Below are 25,589 nucleotides of genomic sequence, written 5' to 3' on the forward strand. Positions count from 1 at the left end.
ACACCCCCCACCTAAGAGAGTGGTTTTAGAAGGATGAAACTAATTAATCATTCAATTGTTATTTTAATGACTTAATCTAATGACAATTTTTGACAAAAATATTGACAGAAAGTGAAAGATCGATAAAAGCACATGGTTAAATTTTGATGTTTGAAATGGTTTTATATGGACGAATTGCTTGAGAATTATGTTTTTGATAATTCTTTGTGTTTTCCAAACATTTTCCTCTGCGGTGACATTGATTAGAGTTGACCTGTAACCTGTAACCTGTAACCTGTGACCTGTAACCTGCGGTTTACACAAACCGAGATATTGCTTGGTCCAGGATTATATAAAGGTCAGTGCTTTGAATGGAGGGCTTGAAGCATAATACAATCAATCATGCGCGTAACAATTTACATTTGTAGTCGACTGTAGTGAAGTGGCGTGAGTTTGTTTTGAAGAATAGCCATTTTTCTGGGCTTTTTTCTGTCAGTCTGTCCCTTTCTTTCCTTTCTTGTATCGATCGATGAGATGGAATTCTCTTGCACCTGATAGCTAGAGGTAATTTTTTCATTCATTTAAATAGTCCACTTTTTGGTATTCAAACTTTTTGGTATCAACGTACAACGACACACATCTATTAAGAACTTTGTGCTACGATTTGTACGTAAAAACTTTATGTTTCTAGATTAATATAGTATAATAGTTAGAGAATTTTCTGGAAATAACACCTATCAGCCTTCTAATCTAGATTTGAACTCCAGTTTAGAAAAAAGCGAAAACTTGTGTAAAACATTTGGATTATCATCATCATTATCATCAGACAAAAAATGAAAACTCTCCCCATTATGTCCAGACGATGTCAATCGAACAATCGAACAAATTGAACGCAGAATCAATCGAATGATTGAAATTCGAATGCCAATCCAATATTACCGCGATTTTCTCGATTGATTCAATTGCATTCGATTAGTGCCTGGATTCAATTGATTCGACTGTGTTCGATTGATTCGATTGCGTTCGATTGACTAATGTATTCGATTGAATTTGATTGATTCGACTACGTTCGATTGGCTTATGCATTTGACTGGTTCGACTAATTGATTCTGTTGATTAACGTTGATTCTCGTTCAACATTTGAGAAGCGTTAAACGAGATGATATGAATCGTAGAAAAGACGGCTGTTTGGCCGGTTTGGGATTTCCATATCACCTTGAAAGGAATTGAGGTAAATTGAAATCTAACAGTTAGTCACACTAGCGTCCCGCCAAAATGCTTATCAAAGATTAATGCTGAGAAAGCGCTATATCGTTTACTTGACTCTCAAGCAAAAAAATGCGCCGCGAAACTTCTAAAGGGATTCATGAAAAAATAACCCGGCGCTTTTTAATGAAATTAACATTTTCAAAAACTTTGAGAAATTGCATAAAATTTGAGCCATAGATGAAAAAATTTGAGCCAAGCCAACCTTGAAAACTAATTTGAAGATCAACTTCTCAAGAAAAAGATCTACGGGGGAGGCGGAACCCACCTAGATCCGCGCACCGCCGGATAGGCTATCTCCCGGAAATTTTGCCGGACCTTAAACAATGACCCATTTACATGTGCGAAATTGTTTTTACTTTAGCGTATAAACAAGGCCTTAAAAATCGAAGCACTGTCTCGGGAATTGAATGACAAATTTTGGTTGGTTGATTTTGGCTGCTGCACGTTTTATTTTGTTTCCAACTTTCAAGTTTTAATTAATATTGTCTTGCGAACTTGATTCAGGTAACTCTCATCCTTGTTGTTGAAATGTATCCTGTAGATGACTGATGTTGTTTTTTCTGAAAGCTTAATTTCCTACTGTGACTAACTGTCTAATTTAATCGACCAACCGTCGAACGTATTTTATCAATCAAATTTTACCCAGAATTTTACGTTTGATTGATGATATTGGATTGCGTTCGGCAATTCGGATTTATTCGATTGGAATTTTCGTTCGATTCCGTTCGATTGACATCATCTGGTTATGTACCGTGAGATTGGGTAACTTGATAAATATCTTATTATGTTTGCATATATATATTCTAAGCCTCCAGATGGGCTACTCTGTAAAAACAAGAACATGAAATATATTATAACAAATCCCTACGAGTTTCTTTATAAAATAAAATAGGGTGAATCCAACCCTATGTGTCAAGTCCTAAATATATCCTAAAAATATATCCTAATAAAAATAGCCTAATAAAATATATACAACACAACAGACCAGCTGTTGCTAACGACAAGTCCGGTGTAGAAGTGATGTCCACAGACAACACATAAATATATCACAAGTCCGTGTAACCAATTTGAAAATCTATCATAGCGTCTGAAAATACTACATAGTCAAAATATTGCTTTCATGAAAAGGTACCATTAACAATACTTTCAAGTACCTTCATCTTTGAAATAACGTCACGCTTGGTCATGATATCGGCAATTTGTTCCTCAGAAGGAACCCATCGAATATCACTTATCTCGCTTTCATTCATCATTCGTTGAATTTCACCGATATCAATTCTCAATCGTTTCTCTTTAACTTGTTTAGTTGATCGTACGTTCTGTTCTGTAGGTTTGTTATCAGAAAACGCTACGATTGGAATCTTATTCTGAACGAAATCATTGTGTTCAAATTCAGTTGACAATGAACCAAGATAAATCGAATTATTCAATGCTTCTTTCAAAGCAAGAACTTCAGCCTCAAGCGTACTTGAAACTTTACGTTTGATCTTTGATGATCCCCAATCGAGAATACAACTTCCCTTCTCACCGATCAATAAAATCACAAAACCTGCTGTGCTAGACATCTTGTCTGGCAGGTTGCAAAAACCAGCATCAGCAAAGACAAATAACTTCATGTCTTCACCAATGGGTCTGAACATTACACGTGACGATTTCTCTTTTGCTTTCTTGATAACTTTTAAACATCGTTTCAAGGTTTTAATTGATGCCTGGTTTTTAGACACACTCATCTCAAGTGTATCAAAACTCAGATCGGGACGCGTTTGCGAGCTGATCCACAACAATTGACCACCGACTTCTCGTAATAATCTCATCTCATCGGAAGAAAGCTCTCTATCGTCTTCGGACGAATCAATTTCAAACGATTGGAGCTCCTTAACGTATTCATCTTGTAATAAAATGATAACATCACTTTCTCGACGAATATTCAATCCAACATACTTGAACACATCGGTCTTGCGTAAACCGACTTTGAACTTCGTAATAACTTTCTCAGTGACGTTTTCATGAAATAACTTAGTACCTGCAAACATGAAATCGTCGACATGCAACACAATAGCACCAAGCAGTTCACCTTTATCGTAATAGCGAAAAACTGCTTTGTCTAAGTTGGATTGAACACAACCAAGCTGAAGAAGGGTATCTTTAACGGATAGATCAGGATAGATACCAGTTTCGTGCTGCATCAACTAGGCCGTACGCCGCCTTTCTCAATCTCCACACCTTCCCATCTGTTGCTGCTTCTTCTGGAGGTTTGACGTAGACATTACGCTCGATCTTACGTCCTTGGAGAAAAGCCGCCTTGACATCAATGTGTTCTAGCCCCCACTGTTTGTTTACAGCAATCGCGAGAACGGTTCGCAAAGCTGCTTTACTTGCTGTGGGCGCGTCAACCTGAACTTCATTGGTTTCTTCAAATCATCTGACGACTAACCTTGCTTTCGGCTTAAACTGTCCTGGAGCAAACTCTTTCTCTGTTACAACCCATCTCGTAGAGATAAGTTTCTGACCTGTATCATCAACGGTATCAACAGCTTCAGTTGCTTTCCAATTCTCTAACTCAGCTTCTCTTGCAGCAATCACCTCTGGTTCACTGTGACGACTGACAGGGATGAACACAACGTTTGCTTCTTGCGTTTCTGTTTCCCAAGCTCCTTCTTCTGGGATGTATCTGGCAGGAGCTCGTTTGTTGCGTACGGATTGTCTTAATTCCTCTGGCTCATTCTCAATTCGTTGGGTTGAATTGTTTTCCACTTGTGTTTCGTCATCAGAATTGACACTGTTTTCAGCTAGCGGAGTGAATGCAGCAATTGATAACTCGTCATCAGATGAATTTGCTTGATTCTCTTCTAACGAAATATCATCTTTCATAATTCCTTTTGTGTGCGTCGAGTTTACACAGGGATGACTCGAGATGAAGAGCAACTTAACACTCTGGAACCATGTACAACAAATACCTTTGTAGAGAGGTGACCTATCACTTTGGCCGGTCCTCTCCATTTGTTGTCAGCAGCTCTCTTGTAGTACACCTTTTCACCGTTTACAAAGATAGTCTCACACGAACGTACAGGATGTCTCAATGTTCGTTTGATCTTTTCCGACGATTCTGCTTTGACAAACGCACGTCTGGCAGAATACATTCTCTCCAGGTGAGTCTTTGTACGATCACCTTCAGCTTCTTCAAGTGCAGGCAACCCATTCACCAAAACGGATGGCAAATTAGGAAGTGCACCGGTAACAAGTTAGATAGGTGCAAAACCATTGTAGTTTTGCAAAGAGTTCTTAGCACTAACTGCATGCGCCAGAGCCTCTCGAACACTCAGAGACTTGTCTTCCAACATCATCTTTTCGACCATCAAATCTACAACAGCGTGGTTTCTTTCACACTCTCCATTGCTCCATGGAGATTCAGCACCTGTTGCACAAACCTCGATATTATATTGTTCCATAGCATCGAGGAATTCTGGATTGTCAAATTCCCCACCGTTATCGACAATCACCTTGTTGGAAGCTCCGAAACCTGATTCGATCCAGGTTAAAATGTAAGCATTCACGACAGAACTTGGAAGCTTTCTTGACCAAACTGCTGATTTCGAGAACCTGGTAAATAAATCACTGAAGTGAATGAAATAAAGTTCACCGTTCTTCACAATCTTTAGATCCATTGCCACTACGTCATTGAATTTCTTGGCAATTGGTAATGCGACTTCTGGTCTGGCAGGTGTTTTCTTGTATTGTTTACAAATGTCACAGTCCGCAACAACTTCCTTGTTGATTTTCCTTATATCGTTGGTCAAAAGACCTGCGTTTCGTAACAAATCTTCGGTTGCTTTAGCAGAATTATGTCGGAATTGTCTATGTAATTTGATCAGCACTTTACGTTGTTCGTTCATCCCCATTTCAGTTATACAAACATTCACTTCTTCATCTTTCCATAATGGGATTTTAAAATGTCCTGTTGATGTTGTCTGTAACACATGACATACACCGTTTGCGGTCAAAGTTTCATTGTTAAAGTCAAGTATGAAACCTCGAGTTTTCATTTCTGGTTTTGAGATAAGGAGTGGGATATCTCTATCAACAACATCAGCAATCATAGTAGATCTTTCCCCTAATACGTAGCACGGGAATTCGATTTTCTCAGTTGATCTCACAGGTGGCTCACCGCCAAAACGAAAGACAGTACCACCTTTGAAATGTCTTATTTCACTTTTGTCCTCATCAGACATAGCATCAATGAAAATGTCTTTCCATTGTTTTCCCATTACATTAGCAGAACAACAACTATCTAGCAGTGCTTCTTCACTCCTTCTCATATGAAATACTTCTTCGTGCTTTATCGGAATGTCACAAATGTTCGCTTCTTTAACTTCCGGGTTTTCGTTTCCAGCAACGTTGACTTGCTGCTGATTTTCGTAAGATTCAGGACAACCTGTACCGTTACGGCCTGAAAAATGGAAAATTGAGCCGCAAATGTTACATGTCATTGGGTACCCGTCATCATCGAGTGGATTAGTTTCTCTCCTCCTTGCTCCACCTCGTGCTCTCGCATTGCTATTGAATCTAGCTCGTTGTTGGGCATTTGATCGTTGACGGGGAGGGAAATTGCTGTTCCCACCTCGTTGATGGTTTCCTCGACCTCTCGCGTAAGATCTACCTCGACCACCACCTCCTCTTCCTCGTCCTCGTGGACTACCGCTATACATAATACATAGCTTCTTCATCATTGACGTGCGAAGTATCAAAGGCTTCTTCTTTTACTATTGAAGTACCTTTAACACTCAGTCCGGTCTTAGTGCTACCCAAATACTTTCTCATTGATCGCTTCGCTTGATCAAAGATATTTGCTTGCTTTTCATCGATACCACTCAAAACGAGTTGACTAAGTTCATCAGATAGGGAAGCATTTTCCATTAGTTGTAGTGCTAAAGTCTCATCATCTAAGTCTCTACCGAGTTTTCTCAAGTCAGCAACATTCTCCTCGTATTTATCAATATACGTATCAACCTCTTCTTCCTGGTTTCGTTTGGTGTTGATGAATGAATGCCACGCTTTCTTTTTCAGTGCTAATTGGTCCTCTTTAAATCGTTCGTCAAATACCGTCAAAATCTGTTTAACTCCTTGGTCTCCAAATACATCAATTTTTCCCAATTGGGCTGCAGTTATCAATTTAGCACCCAATCCATCTCTCTTAATATCTTTCAGCTTTGCAAATAACAAATAGCTCCTGTCAGCTTTTGCAATTTTTGCTCTATCACATGCACTATCCCAAAGTCCAACACAAAATCTCCAGTCATTGTAGTTTTGATGACTAGAGTCCCATACTGGAGGCATCAACTTTTCTTCTCTGTACAACTTCTTCTCAGCCATCACTCTGCTACCATTGATAAATATCTTATTATGTTTGCATATATATATTCTAAGCCTCCAGATGGGCTACTCTGTAAAAACAAGAACATGAAATATATTATAACATAACTTGCATCAGTGGAGGCTAAGGGTGCATACCATTTAGCCAAAAACCCAAAAAAGTGAAACAGAGGGTTTAGCGAACGCATTGATTCATTTAAAAGTTTACCTAAACAGACGATCAAAGCCAACCGTCTTTTTTCTGTGTTTTCTTCGTTCCCTAAACCAAGGGTTTAGCAAACAAACTGCACCATTTGATTTTTTGTTTTGCTAAACCATTATTCTAACCAAGCACTACATTTTGTTTACGCTGGTTCACTAAGCGCACGCATGCATAAGACCTAAGCTTTAATGTTTTCTTCCGCTTGGCTACCATTTTGAAATTCGTTGCTGTGACTTCAGGCAAGATCCTAGAAATCGAATTAGCAATGTAACAGCTTCTTTGTTTAGGTAAACAAACCCAAACCATTTGCAGCTTAGTGAAACAGTTTCAGTTTTTTGGTTTTGAACATCAAAAGGTATGCAACCTAACATGCATAGCCCTCAAATGAATGACCTGGCTGGTCATTGAAATAAACTATATTCAGCTCCGCTCGCAGCTCTACCCTACCATTTTTGTTTTGATTTAACTTTGTATTTTAATGACCAGACGGGTCATTGATTTGAGGGCTATGCATGTTAGCCTCCACTGATGCAAGTTACCCAATCTCACGGTATTGCATTGGATTCCTAAAATGCATAAGAATCCTATTGGTTGCCGCTTCATCATTGCTTCCAAATCATGTAGTACCAAACCACTGTCCCGTTCTTCCATGGTCTAGACCTTTTTTCAAAGAGGACGTCCTGTTGAATGATTATGTAGTCCAGCCATAAAAACAATGATAGAGCCATGCATAATTACTGTATCATCCATATTGTAATAATTATGCATGGTTTTATCATTGTTTTTCTGCTGGACTACATAATTATTCAACAGGGTGGCCTCTTTGAAAAAAGGTCTCTTCAAAGTCCTATACTTAAACATGTTGAGCAATTCCATCATAATTCTCGTTTCTTTTCTAGTTTCAATAAGTTCTGGGTTGTACAAAATTCTTTTGCCTGTTATTGGACATCTTCTTAACAGAACCAATGCCAAGAAAAAAGCAAAACAAATTTCAACCTTTGATTTTGCAACACGGTACACAACCCTTCCACACGATCTTTTCATTAAAATTTTACCAAATTTATTAACTTTGTGGTTTGATTTTTAGGTTTAGAAATAAACTTGGTTTTTCAAATACTTCAGCATACCGTAAACGCCACGGCCATAACTTGCAACACGGACTTAACTTGCAACAGCTTTGTTTATTTACATTTTCTCCACGTTGATTGTTTCATTTTCTTACATTTTTTCAGGGAATGTTCGAAATGATAAACTACACGTTTATCAAGCAAAACAAACCCGATCGCATAATTTGTTGCAAAGATGAAGATGTAAAAGTTAAAACAATTAGGTCACTTCAATAAACTCCCATGCTTGGGCAATTGACGTCCTTTTACGATGCGATTTTTAGAAAGTTTGAAAGAAAAAAGATGAGGCCTTGCTGGTTCAAAATCCGCAGCTGGTACAGTTTTTCGTTCTTCCGTATTCTTTGATTGAAGTTGCTGGATTACATTTCACAACGAAGAGACGTTTCTATGCATAAATTGGATAATTACCAATGCTTACAAAAATGTTAAATCAATCAACCATTGTAACTGAAGGATCTCAGCTGAAGTTCTGCTTCCTAATGTCCCATACAAAAACTAATCATGTTAATAACAAGACTGGTGTTATAAAAGTGCCTCAAAAGAAATCAATAAAATCATTTGTTGTTAAACTGTAATCATTAATTTTACGATCAGGGGGTCAAAGATTCTTCAAGTGCGTTTCTTTTATAAGAAAAATTTAATTGAAATAAGTTCTACAATTCGTTGGAGTTACGGAAAAAGAATGACCAAAAGGTAGGACGGATAAAAAAAGCAACCGTTTGCATCAGGAATGAGGAGTAAATCAGAGCCAACTTTGTAAAAGTATAAGAAATGTACGAAGGATATGACCTTTGGAAAAGCAAAAACAATGTACTCGCTAATTTTGAATTTTTCTTTAAAGAACTTTTTTAATCAAAATTGATTATTTTCCCTCAAACATTGGCGAAACATGTTCCGAAATTAGTTAAGAGACAGGGGTGTAAAAGAAATTACATATAACACTGTATGGACGTTTCGGACAATCGATATAGATTGTGAGATAAGGGTGTGAGCAAAGTCAACGTTAAATGAGCATTATGGACATGAGATGAAAGTTCTGAGACAGGAACGTTGAGCAGAAGAAACGTTATCTCGTCAAGGAGGGCCAGAGCAAGCGTACTCTTAGGTTCCAAATAAACGGCCCCACGGTAGACGGGAAATAAAATAACTCCGTTTTCTTCTCAAATTTTTAGAAATCTCCTATAACTATACGGTTAATTTGGTTATGCTGAAACACCTTTCTCACAACTCTGGTGAATTTTTTTTCCACAACGGGTGGCTGAAAATTTCTATCAAAATCTTTATGGTGATATAAATTCTATTGTTCCAAGCTTCAAATACGCAATGAAGATGGTTTTGGAGTGCAATATTTTACATCAGATCTCAAATTGGGATGAAATTAATATATACAGTCAATTATTTCCGAGTAGGGCTGAATTAGTAGAATATTTCTTTCAACAGGGACGAATAGATCTTGGTCAAATTTCTATTGGGGCTGATGCGAGGGGTGCTCCGAAGTCAAATTTGTTTGTATTCATTCAACGATTCAATGCAAAAAAATTAGATTCTGTAAATATATGATACGTAAGATGGAAAAAACTCTCTCTCCTCTCTCACACCGCGGGAGTAAAGTTCAATAGAAATACAAGGAATGAATTCGGCATATAATGACAAGGATCAGAGAATCAAGCGGTAGGAGACGAAAAACGAATAATGTATTAAATCATTATTTAAACGTATAAACTTTCCCGAGTCTATAATCTTCCTCAAATGTCTGTCTTCATTTTGTGTTAATCATCGCCAAAAAAATGCGTCAAACTTAAAATTTGAAAAAACAAGGCGGTCTTTTTACGGAAAAACTCAAATAATAATAACCATCAATATTCACAAAAGATTCTTACCGAGAAAGTTTTTAAGTTTTAAGTGTTCTATTCATTGTGAAAATAAAGAGTATGATCGAATCTCTCCAGTCAAAAACATCTAGTACATACTTTTTATTTCGATAAAACTTTCTGTTCAAGGGACGACTTCTTGTCTTACCAGACTGTGCCTTACAACCTTGGCGAATCCAGCAACATTTTTCACTCAAAGAAATTTCCGTGGACCATCTATACGTTATTTCCTAATTTTCAGTCCTGTAAGAAGATGGTAAAATCACAATAAGATACGGATGATGGTACTTGATTTGTTAATGTAACCTGCTGTCGTGAGACCAACTTTTTCTTCAATGTTTCATTTCGTTTTCATCTCATCATTACTTAATAATCTGATTAATTTTTGCAATATTTGATTTTGCGGGGCAAAAAAAGGTTTTTACGAGTATTGAATTTCGCAACTAAGTCATCTCCTTCGCAATTTAGCAAGATTTTATTTTCGTGAATGGCAAACATTTGCAAAAGGGGAAATTACAAATTCGCAAAAATTGATCCAATTAAAGTAGACTTTTTTGTTTAATTGAGGTGGGGGTGTATAGGAAACATTCAACTCGTCGAACGTTTGAAATTCCAGATCTTCGTTACCTTTCTCTAAGGGGCTTCTTTGCTTAGTAATGTCCCCATCTTTTTATCGCTGTTTTTGTAAATGTTCCTTATCGTCATCAAAAAGCCAAACCAATTATGAATTTGCATGTGTGAGAAATTATTGTTATTCACAAATCGATCCGTCTTTTGTTTACAACACCGCACTCCATCGTTCCGCCATTTTTTAATTATGCTATTAAAAATTTGTTAAGAACAAATTTTTTTTATTTGACAGAGTTAGCGCGTGTTCAGTTTGTTGTTGTTATGAAATTAGCACCGTTGCAAGTTGTGGACTTTGAAGAAAATTTTTTGGTCATCTTTGGATTAACGACATTTTCGATTGAAGTTTCTGTTTGGATCAATGTATGGTAATCTAAAAAGGAATAAGGTAGAAGCTTATTTTGTGAAAGTTTCATTGCTATAACTTTAGGTTAAGAGATAATAGTCGTTTAGTCAAAAAACACTGTTTTTCGTTGCAAGTTATGGCCGTTTACGGTACTGGACTACAAAAGGGAAGGATGATAGGTTCTTCACTAGTACTTCACTGTCTAAGTGTGTGTTTTTTGTTGCATTGTTTTAATAGATGTTTTTGGGGAATGCGACAGTCTTTTGAATAACTAATTACTCCACATACATTACTTTCCCTCAGCCAATAAAAACATGATAAATTATCTTGTATCTTGGTAGCTGCTGTGGAGTAATTAGTTATTCAAAGGACCGTCGCATTCGCCAAAACATCTATTGATTTTCAGTTCATTTACTCCCAAGACGATTACTTCATACTTTTAACAACTTTAAAATCAACAATCATTGTTCGTTACAATTCATTGCACATCATGTCTTAGACGATTCCAATTTCAAAAAACTTGAGCTCCACCGCAGATGATTGAAAAATTCAATTCTTTGTGCACTTCAACTTCACAAACTTTGCCAATCCTGCTGGTGATAAGATTTATATGAGAGTAATATTGTCACGAAAAGCGTGAATAACATATCGAAAAATGGAGATTCTTCTTGAAATTTTGCAGAAAAGAGGAAAATATACTACTCTATTCATATACTGAATTTGAAAGATCCTCTATGAGGCGTTTTTTTTGCAAACTTGAAAAACTGATTTTTTCCAGCTTTTGCAGGACTTTAGCTTAAGTGCTTGCATGCAGCATTGGGTACAAAGTCCAATTGATATGCGTTTTCCTGTAATATTTATATAACGAGTTAGGGCTATACCGTTTATTTTTAACTTGACTCGTAAGCCAAAGAATGTGCCGCAAAATTTCTAAAGGGATTTATCAGTTAGTCACACTAAGTGTCCTGCCAAAATATTTATCAAAGATTAATGCTGTGACAGCGCGTTATGCTTTACTTGAGTCACAAGCCAAAGAATGCACCGTAAACCTCAAAAGAGATTTCTGAAAAAATACACTGGCACTTTTAATGAAATTAACATTTTCAAAAACTAGGAGAAATAACCTAAATTTTAAGCCATATATGAAAAAAATTGACCCATGTCAACCTCAAAAACTAATTTGAAGAACAACTTCCAAAGAAAAATATCTACAGGGAGAAGACACCCATCAGATCTACACACCGCCGGATAGGCTATTTCTTGGAAATTTTGCCAAAGAACCTCAAACACTGACCCATTTACATGATATAAACATGCAAAATTATTTTTACGGTAGTGTGTAATTGAGGCCTAACAACTAATCTCAGAAACTATGTGCATAAATCTAAATGGCTTATTTTGGTTGGTTGATTAGCTGGCTGCTGCACATTTTATTTTGTTTCAAGCTTTTAACTTTAATGTAATTATCTTGGGAACTTGATTTAGGTAACTCTCATCCTTGTTGTTGCAAATGCATCCTGCAGATGACTTATGTTGATTTTAATGAAAGCTTAATTTCCTACTGTGACTAACTGAAGAAAGTCCCACATAGAAAATATTCATTACCTATGAGAATAAGACTAAGAGCAGTAAAAATACATAAAATGGTTTTTTCCTGCTGAACTCCTTATTGAAAACTTCTATTTCTGAAAATTTCAGATATGTGAGTTCATTAGTTTATAAGTTATGAACAAAGTTGACCTTAAAAACATCTTTCTTTCTACCCAAAATTGGCTTCAGGGCTCAAAAAGGTACAATTTTCAACAAAATGAGATTAATTTTTTCCCTTGTACGAACCAGAACCCACATGAGTCTCGTCCCAATTTTGTACTTTTGACCTTAAAAATTGCGCAGAATGCCTCGCAATAGGTTAGATTTTCACAAAAAACTAAAAGCACAACATCTTGAATGACCCAAAATTACTGTTGACCTCCTATGCTAAGAGCACTCAAGAAATTCACAAAGAAACTGATTTGTTTTAAAAAGCTATACTTTAGAGACTCTCATGAACATTATAAAAATCTATCCTCATCAAATTGTTGCAAGTTTGTGAAAAAAATTTATGCTTCAGAGACACTAGATGCAAAAGTAGGCGAGGATACAAAACAAAACAAATTTTGGTTTACTAAATTTGGATCATTTTCCACTAAGTTTCTGTCACTATATTGCACAGCAATAGATTCTTTGGCTAATGTTGGTTGTTATGTTTTCATATAGTGATGATGATAAGTGAGATAGGTTTATGGATATGATTGTCAAAATGTTGGTTCTTTTCATATAGAAGAACATATAATTATAGTTTTGAGCCTTTGTAAAACCTCTTATTTAATTGAGGCTTTGTTAAATGTCAGTTCTAGAATGTCAAATAATGCAACAGAAGAGAGAAAATTGTTCATACAAATATCTAAAAGATTAACAAAAGATGATGTTGATGCCATCAAGTTTCTGTATGCAGGAGCCATTGGAGAAGGTGTACTGGAAGAAGCAAAAACTAGTTTGCAGTTAATCGCAATCTTGAAACAAAATGGTAAAATAGAAAACATAAAACAATTTTGTGAAGAAGTTCTAGATGATATAGATAGGAAAGATATTTCAAATGACATTCTTGGAAGACCGACTCCTAATAATGAAGCAGGTCAAAATAAACAAACAAAGAAAGTTGAGAAATTACCCAATGAATTGTTAGAATATGTTGCAGATCAAATTGCTGGTGACTGGAAACGATTTGGTAGGAAATTAGCACTTGGTGAGAATGTTTTGGAACAGATTGAGATTGACAATAGGACAACTTACGAAAGATCTTATCAAATTCTGTTGAGATGGAAAAAAGACTTTAAAAATCATGATTGGAAATCATTGGAGAAAGTCTTATCTGATCTCCCGAGATATGACATTGTCAGAGGAGTAAAATCCAAATTCGGGCATATTGTATTTCCAAATAGCAACCCTGGTCCAACTATGCATCAAGAGTCAGCTGGTGATGATTCTATCAATAAAGATGAGTTTGCTTTGATTGGTCCCGGCAATACCAATAGTTCTAGCAACAATATTGAGCAAGGAGTAGCAGAAATCAAACTTGCTAAGGCTGAACCTAAGGAAAATTGAATGGAATTTTTTCTTTTTAGAATTTTTCTATTTATTATTTTTGTGGCCTTACTTAGCCCTGCTATCCTTGGTTTATCAGTAACAGTAAATGAATCAAGATGATTTTATTTTGTTTTGGAATTCTGAAGGTGTATCAATAATTAAGCTATCTTCCATATGAAATTATAAATCATCTCAAAAATATCTTTTGATTATGGTAAATGTGTTCAAATTGTTGATGTCATACATTTTTGTACTTTTAATGCTGTAAGGAATATATTTTTCCTCTCACAACATCACAATTTGTATTACAATGTAAATGATAGGTTTTACTTTGTAAGTTAATTTTTTGTATCTAGAATTTAGGCTTTGTATAATTACAATATTTTCCAGTTCAGTTTCTCTCATTTAAAACATTTTTGATAAAATTGAATTTGAAATGTTTCATGACTTTTGTTTTCTTATAAATCAAAATATTATGAGTCATGCAATAGTAATGATTTTTACACCTGCTTTTTCACTTAAATGTGTGAACATAATATTTTGTACATTTTATGAAAATGTTTGATTATATTTGGTTTCAAAGATCTTTTTTTATAAAGATGTACTGTTTTTTTGAAATCTTGAACATTCAAAACATTTGGTAAATCACCAAGGCAAAAACTCTTCACATTTATTTTTTTTTCAGTTGCAAGATTACAATATGAAAGTATTAATATAAAAGAAATATAAATCAATATGGCGTCGGTGGGAAATGGAAGTGGGATGTTCAATAAAACACGTCCAAAGATCCCTGAAATTGGCGTGGATTTGAACAAGCCAGAACAAACATTCAAATTTGTTATGGCACTATGTGCAATCATATTTATCTTGGCTGTAGCATTCTTCACTTATGTCCGGACAAAATTTCGCCAAATCTATGCACCAAGATTATTGCTTATTGAGAATAAGATGTTTGGTATTGGAAATCTACCAAAGAAATCATGGTTTTCTTGGGTGACTTTGTCATTCAAAACCAAAGATGAAGATATTTATGTCTTTGCTGGATTTGATGCTTTAGTATTTATTCGATTCTTACGTCTCATGCTTAAATTTGCGCTATGCACTATGCCATATGGTTTAATTGTATTGCTACCGTTGAATGTTGTTGGAGGTAATAAACTAGATGATGGGCTCAATAAATTGAGCATGTCAAATATTGTGCATGAATCAAAACATTTATGGGCTCACTGGGTCGCAGTCTGGTTTTATTCATTACTTGTGTGTTATTTTTGTTGGAGCGAATGGAAAGTGTATATTCAATATCGTCAACGGTATCTGAAGAAGGGTCTTCATCACCAGTTTGCTCTTCTTGTACAGGAAATTCCTGATGAGGTTTGTATGATTCTCTATGACTCTATTCTAGAAATAAATATTTTTATTAAAATTTGAGGCCGGGCAGGGAATTATTTAAAGCTTCAGGGCTCTTCTAGAAACACCTTAAAATCAAATTGCTTGGATCTTTATGTAAAGGTTTTATTTTTACATAAGTGTTTCCGTTTCATATCAGACACATATTTCATATCAGGACAGTGTTTTGCTATTGTTATGTTATGCTGATATAAGCAAGAAATGTTTTTCTTTTCTTCTTTCGGACCATTCTTTCTCCACATTCGTGTCGATCCAATGTGAAAAAGCTTGTGAATTAAAATTGATGAGTTAGCAAACGATATCACTCTTATTTCAAAACAAAACCTTTGATTCAAGATTTTAAAATTCAAGATATTTTGTGTTTAGCTGAACGAAGATCATTCACTTTATGAGTTTATGGACAAATTGTTCCCGAATAAGGTAATAACAATTCTCACTTTATTTATTGTCCTGTTAAAAGTGAAACAGTAATGAGACAAGACCTCTAGCCTTTATTCCTTTTCTGAGAGAGAGAGAGTGGTCCATCCTATCAGAGGAACTGGCCTAAAAAAAATATGTTAAATATAAATTTTAAGAAATCACTACGCTAGGGACAAATAAGAAAAAAACAAAAAAACACTATTATCAAAGATGTAAAAGCTATAAGAAAATCTAGCATTTCAACATTAAACATTTATCAACTTTTTCCATACACCACGATCAAAAACCAGATTATACCAAGATGCTCTATTAATATCGAACCATTTAAGAGATTTATACACCCCTCTTCCATATGTAAACTCAGGGGAGCCTTTCAAACGACGGTTGTGCACCCAACAAGACAACAATTTCCGAGGTGTTCTATCGAAAGACATACGTGCCACATGGCCCAACCAGGACAATTGACGATTGAAAACATAATACTCAATTGGCTCAATATTTAGCTTCTCAAACAGTGAATCGGTTGTTATTCTGTACAAAAATACATGTGAGCGATTGATGCGACACATCGAACGTAAACAAGAATGGTGAAAGTTGCGTAGTAGACGTAACAGGTATTCAGTTAAGCACCATGTTTCTGCCCCATAGATTAGAATAGGAAGAATCAGTGACTTGTAAACAGTGCTTTTAGCTTCTTCGGTAATAGAGCGAGAAGAAAAGATTGACTTTTTTAGAGCGCCAAAAGCGTTGCCAGCCTTTTTGATGCGATTGGTGACATCGGTTATATCTTTACAGTCCCTGGATATGTAACAGCCAAGGTAGCAAAACTTGTCACAAATGGGGAAGTACGTATACGTGGACAACTTAATTGGAGAAAGATCAGTGTTGTCATAACTTGTGGGATCATTATATGATTTAGGGGGTTTCGAGACGAACAGGACTTCAGATTTTGAAGCTTTATCTGGGCAACGGATATCACCAACATGGATTTCCATTCCAAATTTGAAGAAGTGGGTGATGAGTAGCGGGGAGTATGTTTCAACATCGGATCTACTATCAAAGAGCACGGCAGTATCGTCTGCGTATTCAGAGTCGTCAACAGGGAACTCAGATCCCTTGGTATTATACCTCCTTCCTGTTAACACAGAATCATCTTTGGTGCGGTAAACACACAATGGCCGGTTATGTATTTTCCTCCAGGTTTGCATTATTGCGGCAATGTAAATAACAAACAAGGCAGGCCCAAGAATGTCGCCTTGCTTTACACCAATGGTACACGGCATAGTGTTATCAACAGTTTCAACGACAAAGTTTACTACAAAGTTTTTGTGTAAAAGTTTCAAGATTGAGATCAATTTCTCTGGTAGTCCAAATTTTGACAATACTTCCCATAATAACGACCTTGGTACTCGGTCGAACGCTTTAACGAGGTCGAGAAAAAGTACCCAAGTTTCAAGGTTATGTTCTCTACGTTTTTTAAGGGCAAGTTTGACAGAGAAAGCGGCATCCATGCATCCTCTACCTTGTCGAAAACCACATTGTGATTCGTGGTCAAGACTTTCTATAAATGGTTGTAATCTGCTGTGTATCAATATTGCTAAGACTTTATACGCGGTTTCAAGGAGCATTATACCCCTATAATTTCCTGGTTTTGAGAGGTCTCCTTTTTTGGGTAGGATCACAAGTTTACCCAGGTCCCATTGAGAGGGATAAATGTTCTTTTCCCATATATCGACGATAATCATAACGAGATATTCGAAACAGAGTTCATCTTCAACAAGTGATTTAAACATGGCTGCGGTTAGACCAGAGGCTCCTGGTGCTTTATTTTTTAGACGTAAGACTGAGTTTTTAATTTCATCAACAGTTGGGGTATGACTGAGAGAGTTATTCACCATATGTGGTGTTATGTGGGATAAGACAGAGTTATCGAATACCTCTTTTCGGTTGTACAGATTCGAGAAATGCTTTCGAAAGACTTCAGCATTTTCCTCTTGAGAAACACATCTACTCCCATCATCTTTTTGCATCATAACTTGCTTTGGAGGAGGAGGTTTACACAGTCCTTTTTTCAAAAGTTTAATACTCTCCCAATATGAATATTGATATTTTGCTAATATTTTAGATAGTAAGATTTTGAACAACATCCTTATATAAATAACAGGTTAAACTAATTTTCAATCTGTCTTTTAGATTTCAAGTGTGCATGTCGTAAGGGATTTGGATAATTGGAGAAGCTTAGTGAAAAAGCACGATAAATTTCTTTTGAACTGGGAGAATGCTAAGGTATGTTCTCACACATTATATTATGCCATAAAATATACTATACTTTTAGATAGGGAAATCTGTACTGTCATAAAGACCACGCTATGAGATATAGAAATTTTGCTAAATTCACAAACCATACAAAATCTATGTTAGATTTTTCATTGTACAAACATTCAGATTTATATTGCAATTTGTTTTCATTATAGTTTTACGAAGAGAGTGGAAAAGCAAGAAGACGGATTCGTAAAAGTTGCTGTGGCGATAAAGTTGATGCAATCACTTATTATGAGAAAGAACTCGAGGTATTTTGATAACAACTCAATATTTTTACTACTCAACTTTCTTCTGATTACAGCTCACAGAGCATACCCTTTTTGATAAAAATCCATACAAATTTTCTTTCATATTCATGTCTGCCTTGGTTCACAAGACTCTGTTTTTCCCTGAAACTTTGCTTTGCCAAGGATGAGCTTATTGGATATTTTATACAGTTTCTTACTGTTTCCCTGTTCAATTTAACTTCATTAAACACTGTAAAATATTTGTTTGAATTTTTATTTAATAAAGCTTATTCAAGAAGATCTGTTCACTGAAAAATCAAAAGACGGAAAGGAGGTTCTGAATTGCGCTTTTATTGTCTTCAAATCCATCAAAACTAAAGAACTTGCACTGAAAAGTGTTTGGCGCAAAGAGTCAATGACTTTTTCAAAATACCCTGCACCACAGTCCTCAGAAATAAAATGGAGAGCTTTGAAGTATCCTTATACTGTCAGGTACGTGTTTTGAGTAGTAGAGCTCTCATTTATAGTGGGGTGATAGCCAAATTTTTACTCCATAAATAACAGTCTCAAGCCAAAAAGTCGTCTGTCCATAAGCTTTCAACGAAAAATCCTAAAATGTCTAGAGACCATTTTCGAAGAACCTTTTTCATGGCATTTGGTTTTAACAACAACATGAAAATGTATTTTCATTGAAAGTGCTTCATCTGTCGTACAGTAATGGTTACTGGCTTGTTTTGAAAGGCTTTAAACGGAGGCTTTTAATACCAATATTGACTGTTAAACGTAATTTTTCCATATCACATTCATTACAGAAAAATGTTGGAGCTGGTAGGCTTTATTACAGTGTTTGCTTTGGTGCTATTTTGGGCTGTCCCTATCACTTTCATATCAACCTTGACCAAATTGGAGTCTTTATCTAAAGAATTCAAATGGCTTGACTCAAGTAAGTGTCATACTTGTTCCGTTCAATAGAAAATCAATGATCTGTAATGGTTGATATTCTGTTTATCAAAACTATACCACACTGTCCCAAAAATAGCAATACAAACAATTCTGAAGAATACTTGTATTTACCATTTAAATAATCCTTGCTATCCATTCAGCCTATCATATGTATAAAAATGTACTAAAGTAATTTCATTGTTTTCTTGTTTTTTAGTACTGGCGGGATCATCCAAGATGTTCATCAGTTTTTTACAAGGCGTATTACCAGTCATTCTCATCGCCGTCTTTTATCTTATTCTTCCTTATGTATGTATCAGAAAACAAACCTTTTTGATTTACGATTGAATGTATTACGGTCAGGCACATCCCCGCTGCCATAATATACTTGTAGGTTACTATATGCCGGACTATATACAAAGTTTACCTAACGTTGCTTGGTGAAGTGGCATACCAACAACTGAAAATTAGAATATGCCTTGATCTCGGGACTGATGTTTAGTATGGGTCTGGTTTCTGAAAATCATCTTGTCTTATCATCTCATCTTGTTTTTTAGTAATTTACTAGTCTCAATTTCAAGACTTTCTTTTTTCATAAAAAGAAAACAGTATTAATTGAAAAGGAGAAGGACTTTTCAAGCTTGGAATTATAATCTAAGGTCCCGATTAGTAGGAGGAAGGGGGTCCCAGGGGGTCCGAATAAAAGGGGAGGTTGGAAATTGTACCGGAAATATTTCGAAAGTTAATAAATGAGACGTTTATTCAGTACCTTAAGAGTTGTTAATTCGTGGTCTAGCTCTAAAATAATAGTGTCCTATTAAAGCTTTTTTCTTTTCACAATTTCTAGATTTTGTTCTTCATCGCAACTATTCAAGGATTATTCTCAAACAGCCGTTGTGCTGAAATGGTGTTCAAATGTTTATTTGTATTCCAGGTATAGAGATATTATATTTAATCACATGCTTTTTTTAAACAAATTGGATTTTACTTTGAGATTTCGTGAGCATACCTTAAGTGGATCATATACGCGAGGGTTATATTAAAATTATAGATTATATAAAACCGTAGGTTATTTACCAAAACCTCTAGGAAAATGAAAGAAATTAGTTAAAAAATAAAATCACGCGAGAATTGAGTTATTTTCGCAAAAACATCTACTCGCGAAAGTTTATCCACTAAAGATATTTGTAAAATTGAACAGTAGTATTGTCTCTTGCTTCGTCACTGTGTATGCTCTGTTTACCTCGAGCCGGTGACGAACCTTTAGTATTTGTACGATCTGTTTGTGGCCCCTAAGATGAGACCAAATAAATTTATTGTTCTACGGGCCCGACCGACCCTGGTTCACCCAAATTTGAAAAGCTAATAATATTGAATTTGCAAAGCTGGAGGATGGGCTTTTGATTTTTCGCAAATATGTTTAAATGAACTTAAAATAGCCCAATGGAAATGACACGAAAATCGCACGTTAAAAGTTTTCTGCTTCAAAATGTCACAAATTTTTTAGACTTTGACCTTCCGACCCTAGATTTTAGGAAATTTATTTTTATAATACCGACCTACCAATATTTTTCTGAAGCTCTTTCCATGGAACAAAAAAAAATTGTTTCGCCTAATAGATAAAAAAATAAGTTCTTATAATATCTCTTGTAAAATCTATTTTAACTTTTTAATGAATCTAATTTTCCGTTTTTTAGACGTTCAATACTTTCTTCATCTACATCTTATCCGGATCTGTTCTCCAAAACCTCTCGCAAATCGTTCAAGAACCTTTCAAAATACCTAGCTTGCTAGCTAAATCGCTGCCCAGTCAATCAGGATTTTACGTCAACTACTTGGCTATAACCTCGTTTGTTGGGTTAGCCATAGAACTCACACGTATATGGCCGTTGATTCGCATTTCGGTCACCTTGAAATGGTAAGAAAGGGTATTTTAAAACTTACTTAAGCTTACCGGAAAGGTCTAGCCAATACAGATATAACACGGTTGTATCATGAAGGTAGAGTATCCAGCAACAGTACGCAGGGTTGTGGGTTCGATCCCCAGCTGAGTCATACCAAATATTCCCTAAATGGTACTTGCAAACCTACTACTAACCAATGCAGAGCAACTTTAATGGATTGAAATATTACGCTTATTGAAAACTCAGCCGTTTGAAACTACAATAAACTTTCTTATTCGAGCTTCTATTATTCAAATCTTTCTATAATTCGAACTTATTCTCAGTTTCCATCAGTGAGAAACCTCTCTTACAATACTCTCTATAATTAAAATCTCTCTATAATTCGAACAAATAGGATTCCCCGTTTCAGTTCGACTCGCGTTTATTGGAACTTCTATTATTCGAATCTTTCTATAATTCGAACTTATTCTCAGTTTCCGTCAGGGAGAAACCCCTCTTACAATACTTTCTACAATTAAAATCTCTCTATAATTCGAACAAATAGGATTCCCCGTTCGCGCGAGTCCACTGTACCTTAACGAAAATCCTATCAGTAAACCCTCTTTCTACAATTTCATTTCATATCCATAGTACTTGGTGCATATCACAAGAGATGGGAAAGCATTGTGTTAAATAGTTACACAATTTTATGATTTTTCTTGTTCTGTTTAAGGTTTGCAAAAACGTCACGCCAAAAGCTGGAAGCCTGGAAACCGAAGCGTGCTGAATATGAAGTCATGGTATGCTGTACATCAAGTAGATTAAATTATTTTCTCAAATTTTGTTTCTTTTCGCGAAATTTAATCCACGCGAAAATTTTACATTCTCAATTCGCGAGAAAAAGTCTGCGCGAAAATTACTCCTAAGATAGAAATGTTAAATTCTTAACATGGTTCTGCAAATTATATAAAATATTGATGCAATTTTCTGACAACTAAAGTCCCTAAATCGTCATTTGAAATGTATTATTTTCTCTTTTATTTACATTAAGTATTCACAAGCATTGTTGTTCTTCTTAATCGGGCTCTCCTTCTCGGTGCTCTCACCCATCATCGTGCCCTTTGTCGTCTTGTATTTCGCCTTCGCATACGTCGTATGGATGTATCAACTGTTACACGTCTATATTCCTGACTATGATCACGGTGGCCGGTTCTGGACTTTCGTTTTTAATAGGTGAGTATACAATCGCTTTCTTATTGGACTATCCTTTTTCTTGTGATTATTATCGGGGTTTGGTTTCATTTATTGTTGATCTGACTGTATATGTATCTTAATTTTGTAGTAGTTTAATGAGATGAAAGAGTATTAAGATTTTCCCCATCGAAATTTATCCTGAAGTATTTTTTTCACCAAAAGAGATTTTCCTTCTTTACTTCATAGAATGATGGTATGCGTTTTGGTCTTTCAATTATTAATGGTGGGCGTGTTCTTGCTCAAGGAGGTTTGGTTTGCCGCTGTCTTTTTAGCGCCGCTCATCATTGTTACGGTGGCATTCTGGCTTTACATTAACGAAACATATCTCCCGTACAGTCGCTACTTGACCGTCGAAGAAACAATCGGCTTGAAAGGGGCAGAACAACGATTTCTAGAGGTAAGGATTCTCTGGATGGGATGTAGGGCCGTCCACATAGTACGTACGCACTAAAATGTCGAAAATCGAGTACCCCCTCCCCCCTGTACGCAAGCGTACGCAAATGGCTATATCCCCTCTGGTAAGTACGTAGTTTTTCATTCACCCCCCCCCCCCTCGGTTGAAGAAAATTTAGAATTCAAATCGTTTGGTTCGGACCTTTATTCCATACATGAAACTCAATGTTTATCAAGAAACTTTTTCTTTTCCTTAATGCGTATAACAAGCGTAAAAGTCGACAAAAAAACAAAAAGGGCTATGAAAAAATTTTCTCTGCGCACGTACATTTTCCTTTGACCCCTCCACTCCCCCTGTACGCAAGCATACGCTTTTGAGAAGACCCCCCCTCCCCCGTTAGTGCGTACGTACTATGTGGACGGCCCCATAGGGTGAATTCGGCCAAGTAAGAACGGACTTTCATAATACCACGATACAAAGTATTTGTAACCTTGTTAGCGATTAAAACTGAGACGAGGTTTAAGAAGCTGTTCTCGTCATGGAGAAACCTCGTAAAATACTTTCTATAATACTGTGGTTAAGTCCCTTGAGCTTTTATGTGTTGCTTTTATGAAAAGAGTCAACTGCTTATGTGAACTCCTCTGAGTTTTAGCAATATTTTGAAAACGATCTAAGCGTTGCTCGTGACTTAATTTATGAAAACAGTCTATTAGAATCTAACATTTCTGTGGTTCGAACAAATAAGATTCCCCGATGAATGAAAACAAATTGTTCTGGGGACCGGGTAATTTCTTACTTCTTCTTACTCCTTAGACCGTCACGCAAAGTCTTTTTTTTGATTTTTTTAAACTTTCATCATTATAGGAGGTGAAGAATCGATACATCCTCGATCAAACCGTTCCCGAAGTATTCGAGTTGAGTACAGACAAACAACCATCGAGTGAAGATTATATTCCAATCGATTCAATCAATAATCCGGATACTGACGAAGAAAATCCACAAGACATGAAAGAGAGCACGCGACTGCTTGGTATCTGACGATTAGGTCTGGATTTATTGGTTAATAATTTTTGGAAGATGTTTGAAATTGAATGGCTAGTCAAGTTAGTACTGGACTTAAAAGATAACCGTACAGATTTCCGGGTAATTAATCTGATGTTCGTTACTGGTGAATTTTCTGCGAGTTTAGTATGTAACTTTCGCGTCGAAATTTCTGGATGTTAATTAATGTTGTTTTGTTACTTCTCAACCCTGTTTAATGAGATTTAATGTCTAATTTGACATTACCCATTTTCAACTGGCAAATTCGTGGAGAATTTGAAGGCGATGAACTTAAGTCCTAGTGTAGTCTCTTCACGTCCTACAAAATTATTTTTGTTAGTATTTTCCAAAGGCGTTCACCTTTGAATTCGTGTAGCTCTATTGTGATCTTGTGGGGTAGCACGATTTTTCATATTATTCATATGTTTTTTAACGGTTTTATTTTCTTTTTTTCAATATTGTACATAGTAATGAAGAACATTATATATTGTAATTTTTCCCGAATTTTCTAGATGTATTATATTATGAAGCTTTCTAACAGCAAATTGAGAATAGGTTTGTCACAACAGAAGTTGTCACTCAAAAAGATTGGGGCTGAAAATGAGTAAAATTTTCAAAGATTAATGATTTTATACATACATGACGATGATGTCATTATTAATTCAAAGAGTTTTCATAATTTTTAAATTCGAATAGTCAATATCATGTGTCAAAATTTGAACATAATTAGATAATTAGTTCACCAATAAATTTTGAGTTTTAAACGATTTCAGCCCCGGGTTTATGTTATGTTTCACAATAAACCCATCTGGACAACCTATATGACACTTCTAATAAAATTTTATTAAAAGCCAAGAAGTTTCAAATCGTTTTGGGCGTGGTGGTAGGCTCTACACCCTAGGCTAGGGCAAAAAGAGTTTTGAATTTGTTCCTTGTCTTTTTAACATGAGATATTCTATAATGCAAACTATATTTTTAACATGATATTTATCTTTCGTTCTGTATCTAAATAGTTTTTTAGAGGGTAAACATTCATTGTGTAATTCTGCAAACATTCGTGATGATGTGGAAACTTCTGACGGTCTTCCATAAAACAAATTGGGAAAAACTTCGGGGGTTTTACTGACTTATTATAGAGCAAAACTTTGATCCGTTGGGAATAGACCTTTTCATAAATTACGTCACGAGCAACGCTTACCTCGCTTTCAAAATATTGCTATTGTGATTGAATCCCAGAGGAGCTCATAACAAGTCTTCTCTTTTTGAAAAGTAGCACTTTAAGCCCCAAGGAACATAATCACCTTGGTAATAATTTCAAAACGAGGCAGTGGTTGCACTCGAAATAATTTATGAAAGGTCTATAAGTAGTCCGAAAACGAGGCAAGTGTTGTTTATGACGTAATTTTGTATAATATGGAAAGACCTCTTCATCACAGGACAAAAAATTATAATAAACCACGTTCTTAGAGTGTCAATTTTAAACCATATCGTGTTTTGTAGGGACATTGTTGTATTTTTCTATTTTTTTCCTAAATAAGAATTTCAGATATCATTTTCATCGGTAATAATTTCAATACAGAAAATCAATAACCAATTTTTTCATATTCTTTATAATGACCATTTCAATACTGTCGAACGCGCTGCATTGGCTCAACTTCAGTATCTTTTAAATTACTCGTAGGCCCAATTTTAAACACAAAAAAATTGAAATAAAAAAATTGAAAAATAAAATTTTTGATAAAAGAAAAATGACCACGCCCCCAAAATTCAAAATATTGAAAA

General features: G+C 35.6%; 2 protein-coding genes across 2 annotated transcripts; both read left to right on the plus strand.

Moving 5' to 3' along the window:
- The first annotated feature begins 518 nt into the window (after positions 1 to 518).
- Positions 519 to 14,168, plus strand: LOC136810666 (FAS-associated death domain protein-like). The gene is made up of 2 exons (XM_067067240.1): positions 519 to 543; positions 13,182 to 14,168. The coding sequence occupies exon 2, from the start codon at positions 13,189 to 13,191 to the stop codon at positions 13,933 to 13,935; it is 747 nt and encodes a 248-aa protein (XP_066923341.1). The 5' UTR covers positions 519 to 543; positions 13,182 to 13,188; the 3' UTR covers positions 13,936 to 14,168.
- Positions 14,169 to 14,606: 438 nt separating this feature from the next.
- Positions 14,607 to 25,375, plus strand: LOC136810667 (uncharacterized). The gene is made up of 13 exons (XM_067067241.1): positions 14,607 to 15,288; positions 15,691 to 15,744; positions 17,938 to 18,030; positions 18,219 to 18,314; positions 18,580 to 18,785; positions 19,106 to 19,236; positions 19,453 to 19,544; positions 20,083 to 20,169; positions 20,933 to 21,153; positions 21,852 to 21,918; positions 22,170 to 22,351; positions 22,559 to 22,769; positions 23,631 to 25,375. Exons 1-13 carry the CDS (start codon positions 14,653 to 14,655, stop codon positions 23,802 to 23,804), a joined length of 2,250 nt encoding a protein of 749 aa, XP_066923342.1. The 5' UTR covers positions 14,607 to 14,652; the 3' UTR covers positions 23,805 to 25,375.
- Positions 25,376 to 25,589: the final 214 nt, after the last annotated feature.

Source organism: Clytia hemisphaerica, unplaced genomic scaffold (assembly GCF_902728285.1).
Source record: "Clytia hemisphaerica strain Z4C2 unplaced genomic scaffold, Clytia hemisphaerica genome assembly, whole genome shotgun sequence".
NCBI classification, from domain to species: Eukaryota; Metazoa; Cnidaria; class Hydrozoa; order Leptothecata; family Clytiidae; genus Clytia; species Clytia hemisphaerica.

What these genes read in the sequence shown, in the direction of transcription:
- LOC136810667 (XM_067067241.1), top strand. Translation starts at nt 14,653, where the DNA reads ATGGCGTCGGTGGGAAATGGAAGTGGGATGTTCAATAAAACACGTCCA. An exon ending in TTTATCTTATTCTTCCTTAT is followed by an intron (nt 19,545 to 20,082) that starts GTATGTATCAGA and finishes CACAATTTCTAG; the next exon opens with ATTTTGTTCTTCATCGCAAC. An exon ending in TGGACTTTCGTTTTTAATAG is followed by an intron (nt 22,352 to 22,558) that starts GTGAGTATACAA and finishes TTTACTTCATAG; the next exon opens with AATGATGGTATGCGTTTTGG.
- LOC136810666 (XM_067067240.1), top strand. Translation starts at nt 13,189, where the DNA reads ATGTCAAATAATGCAACAGAAGAGAGAAAATTGTTCATACAAATATCT.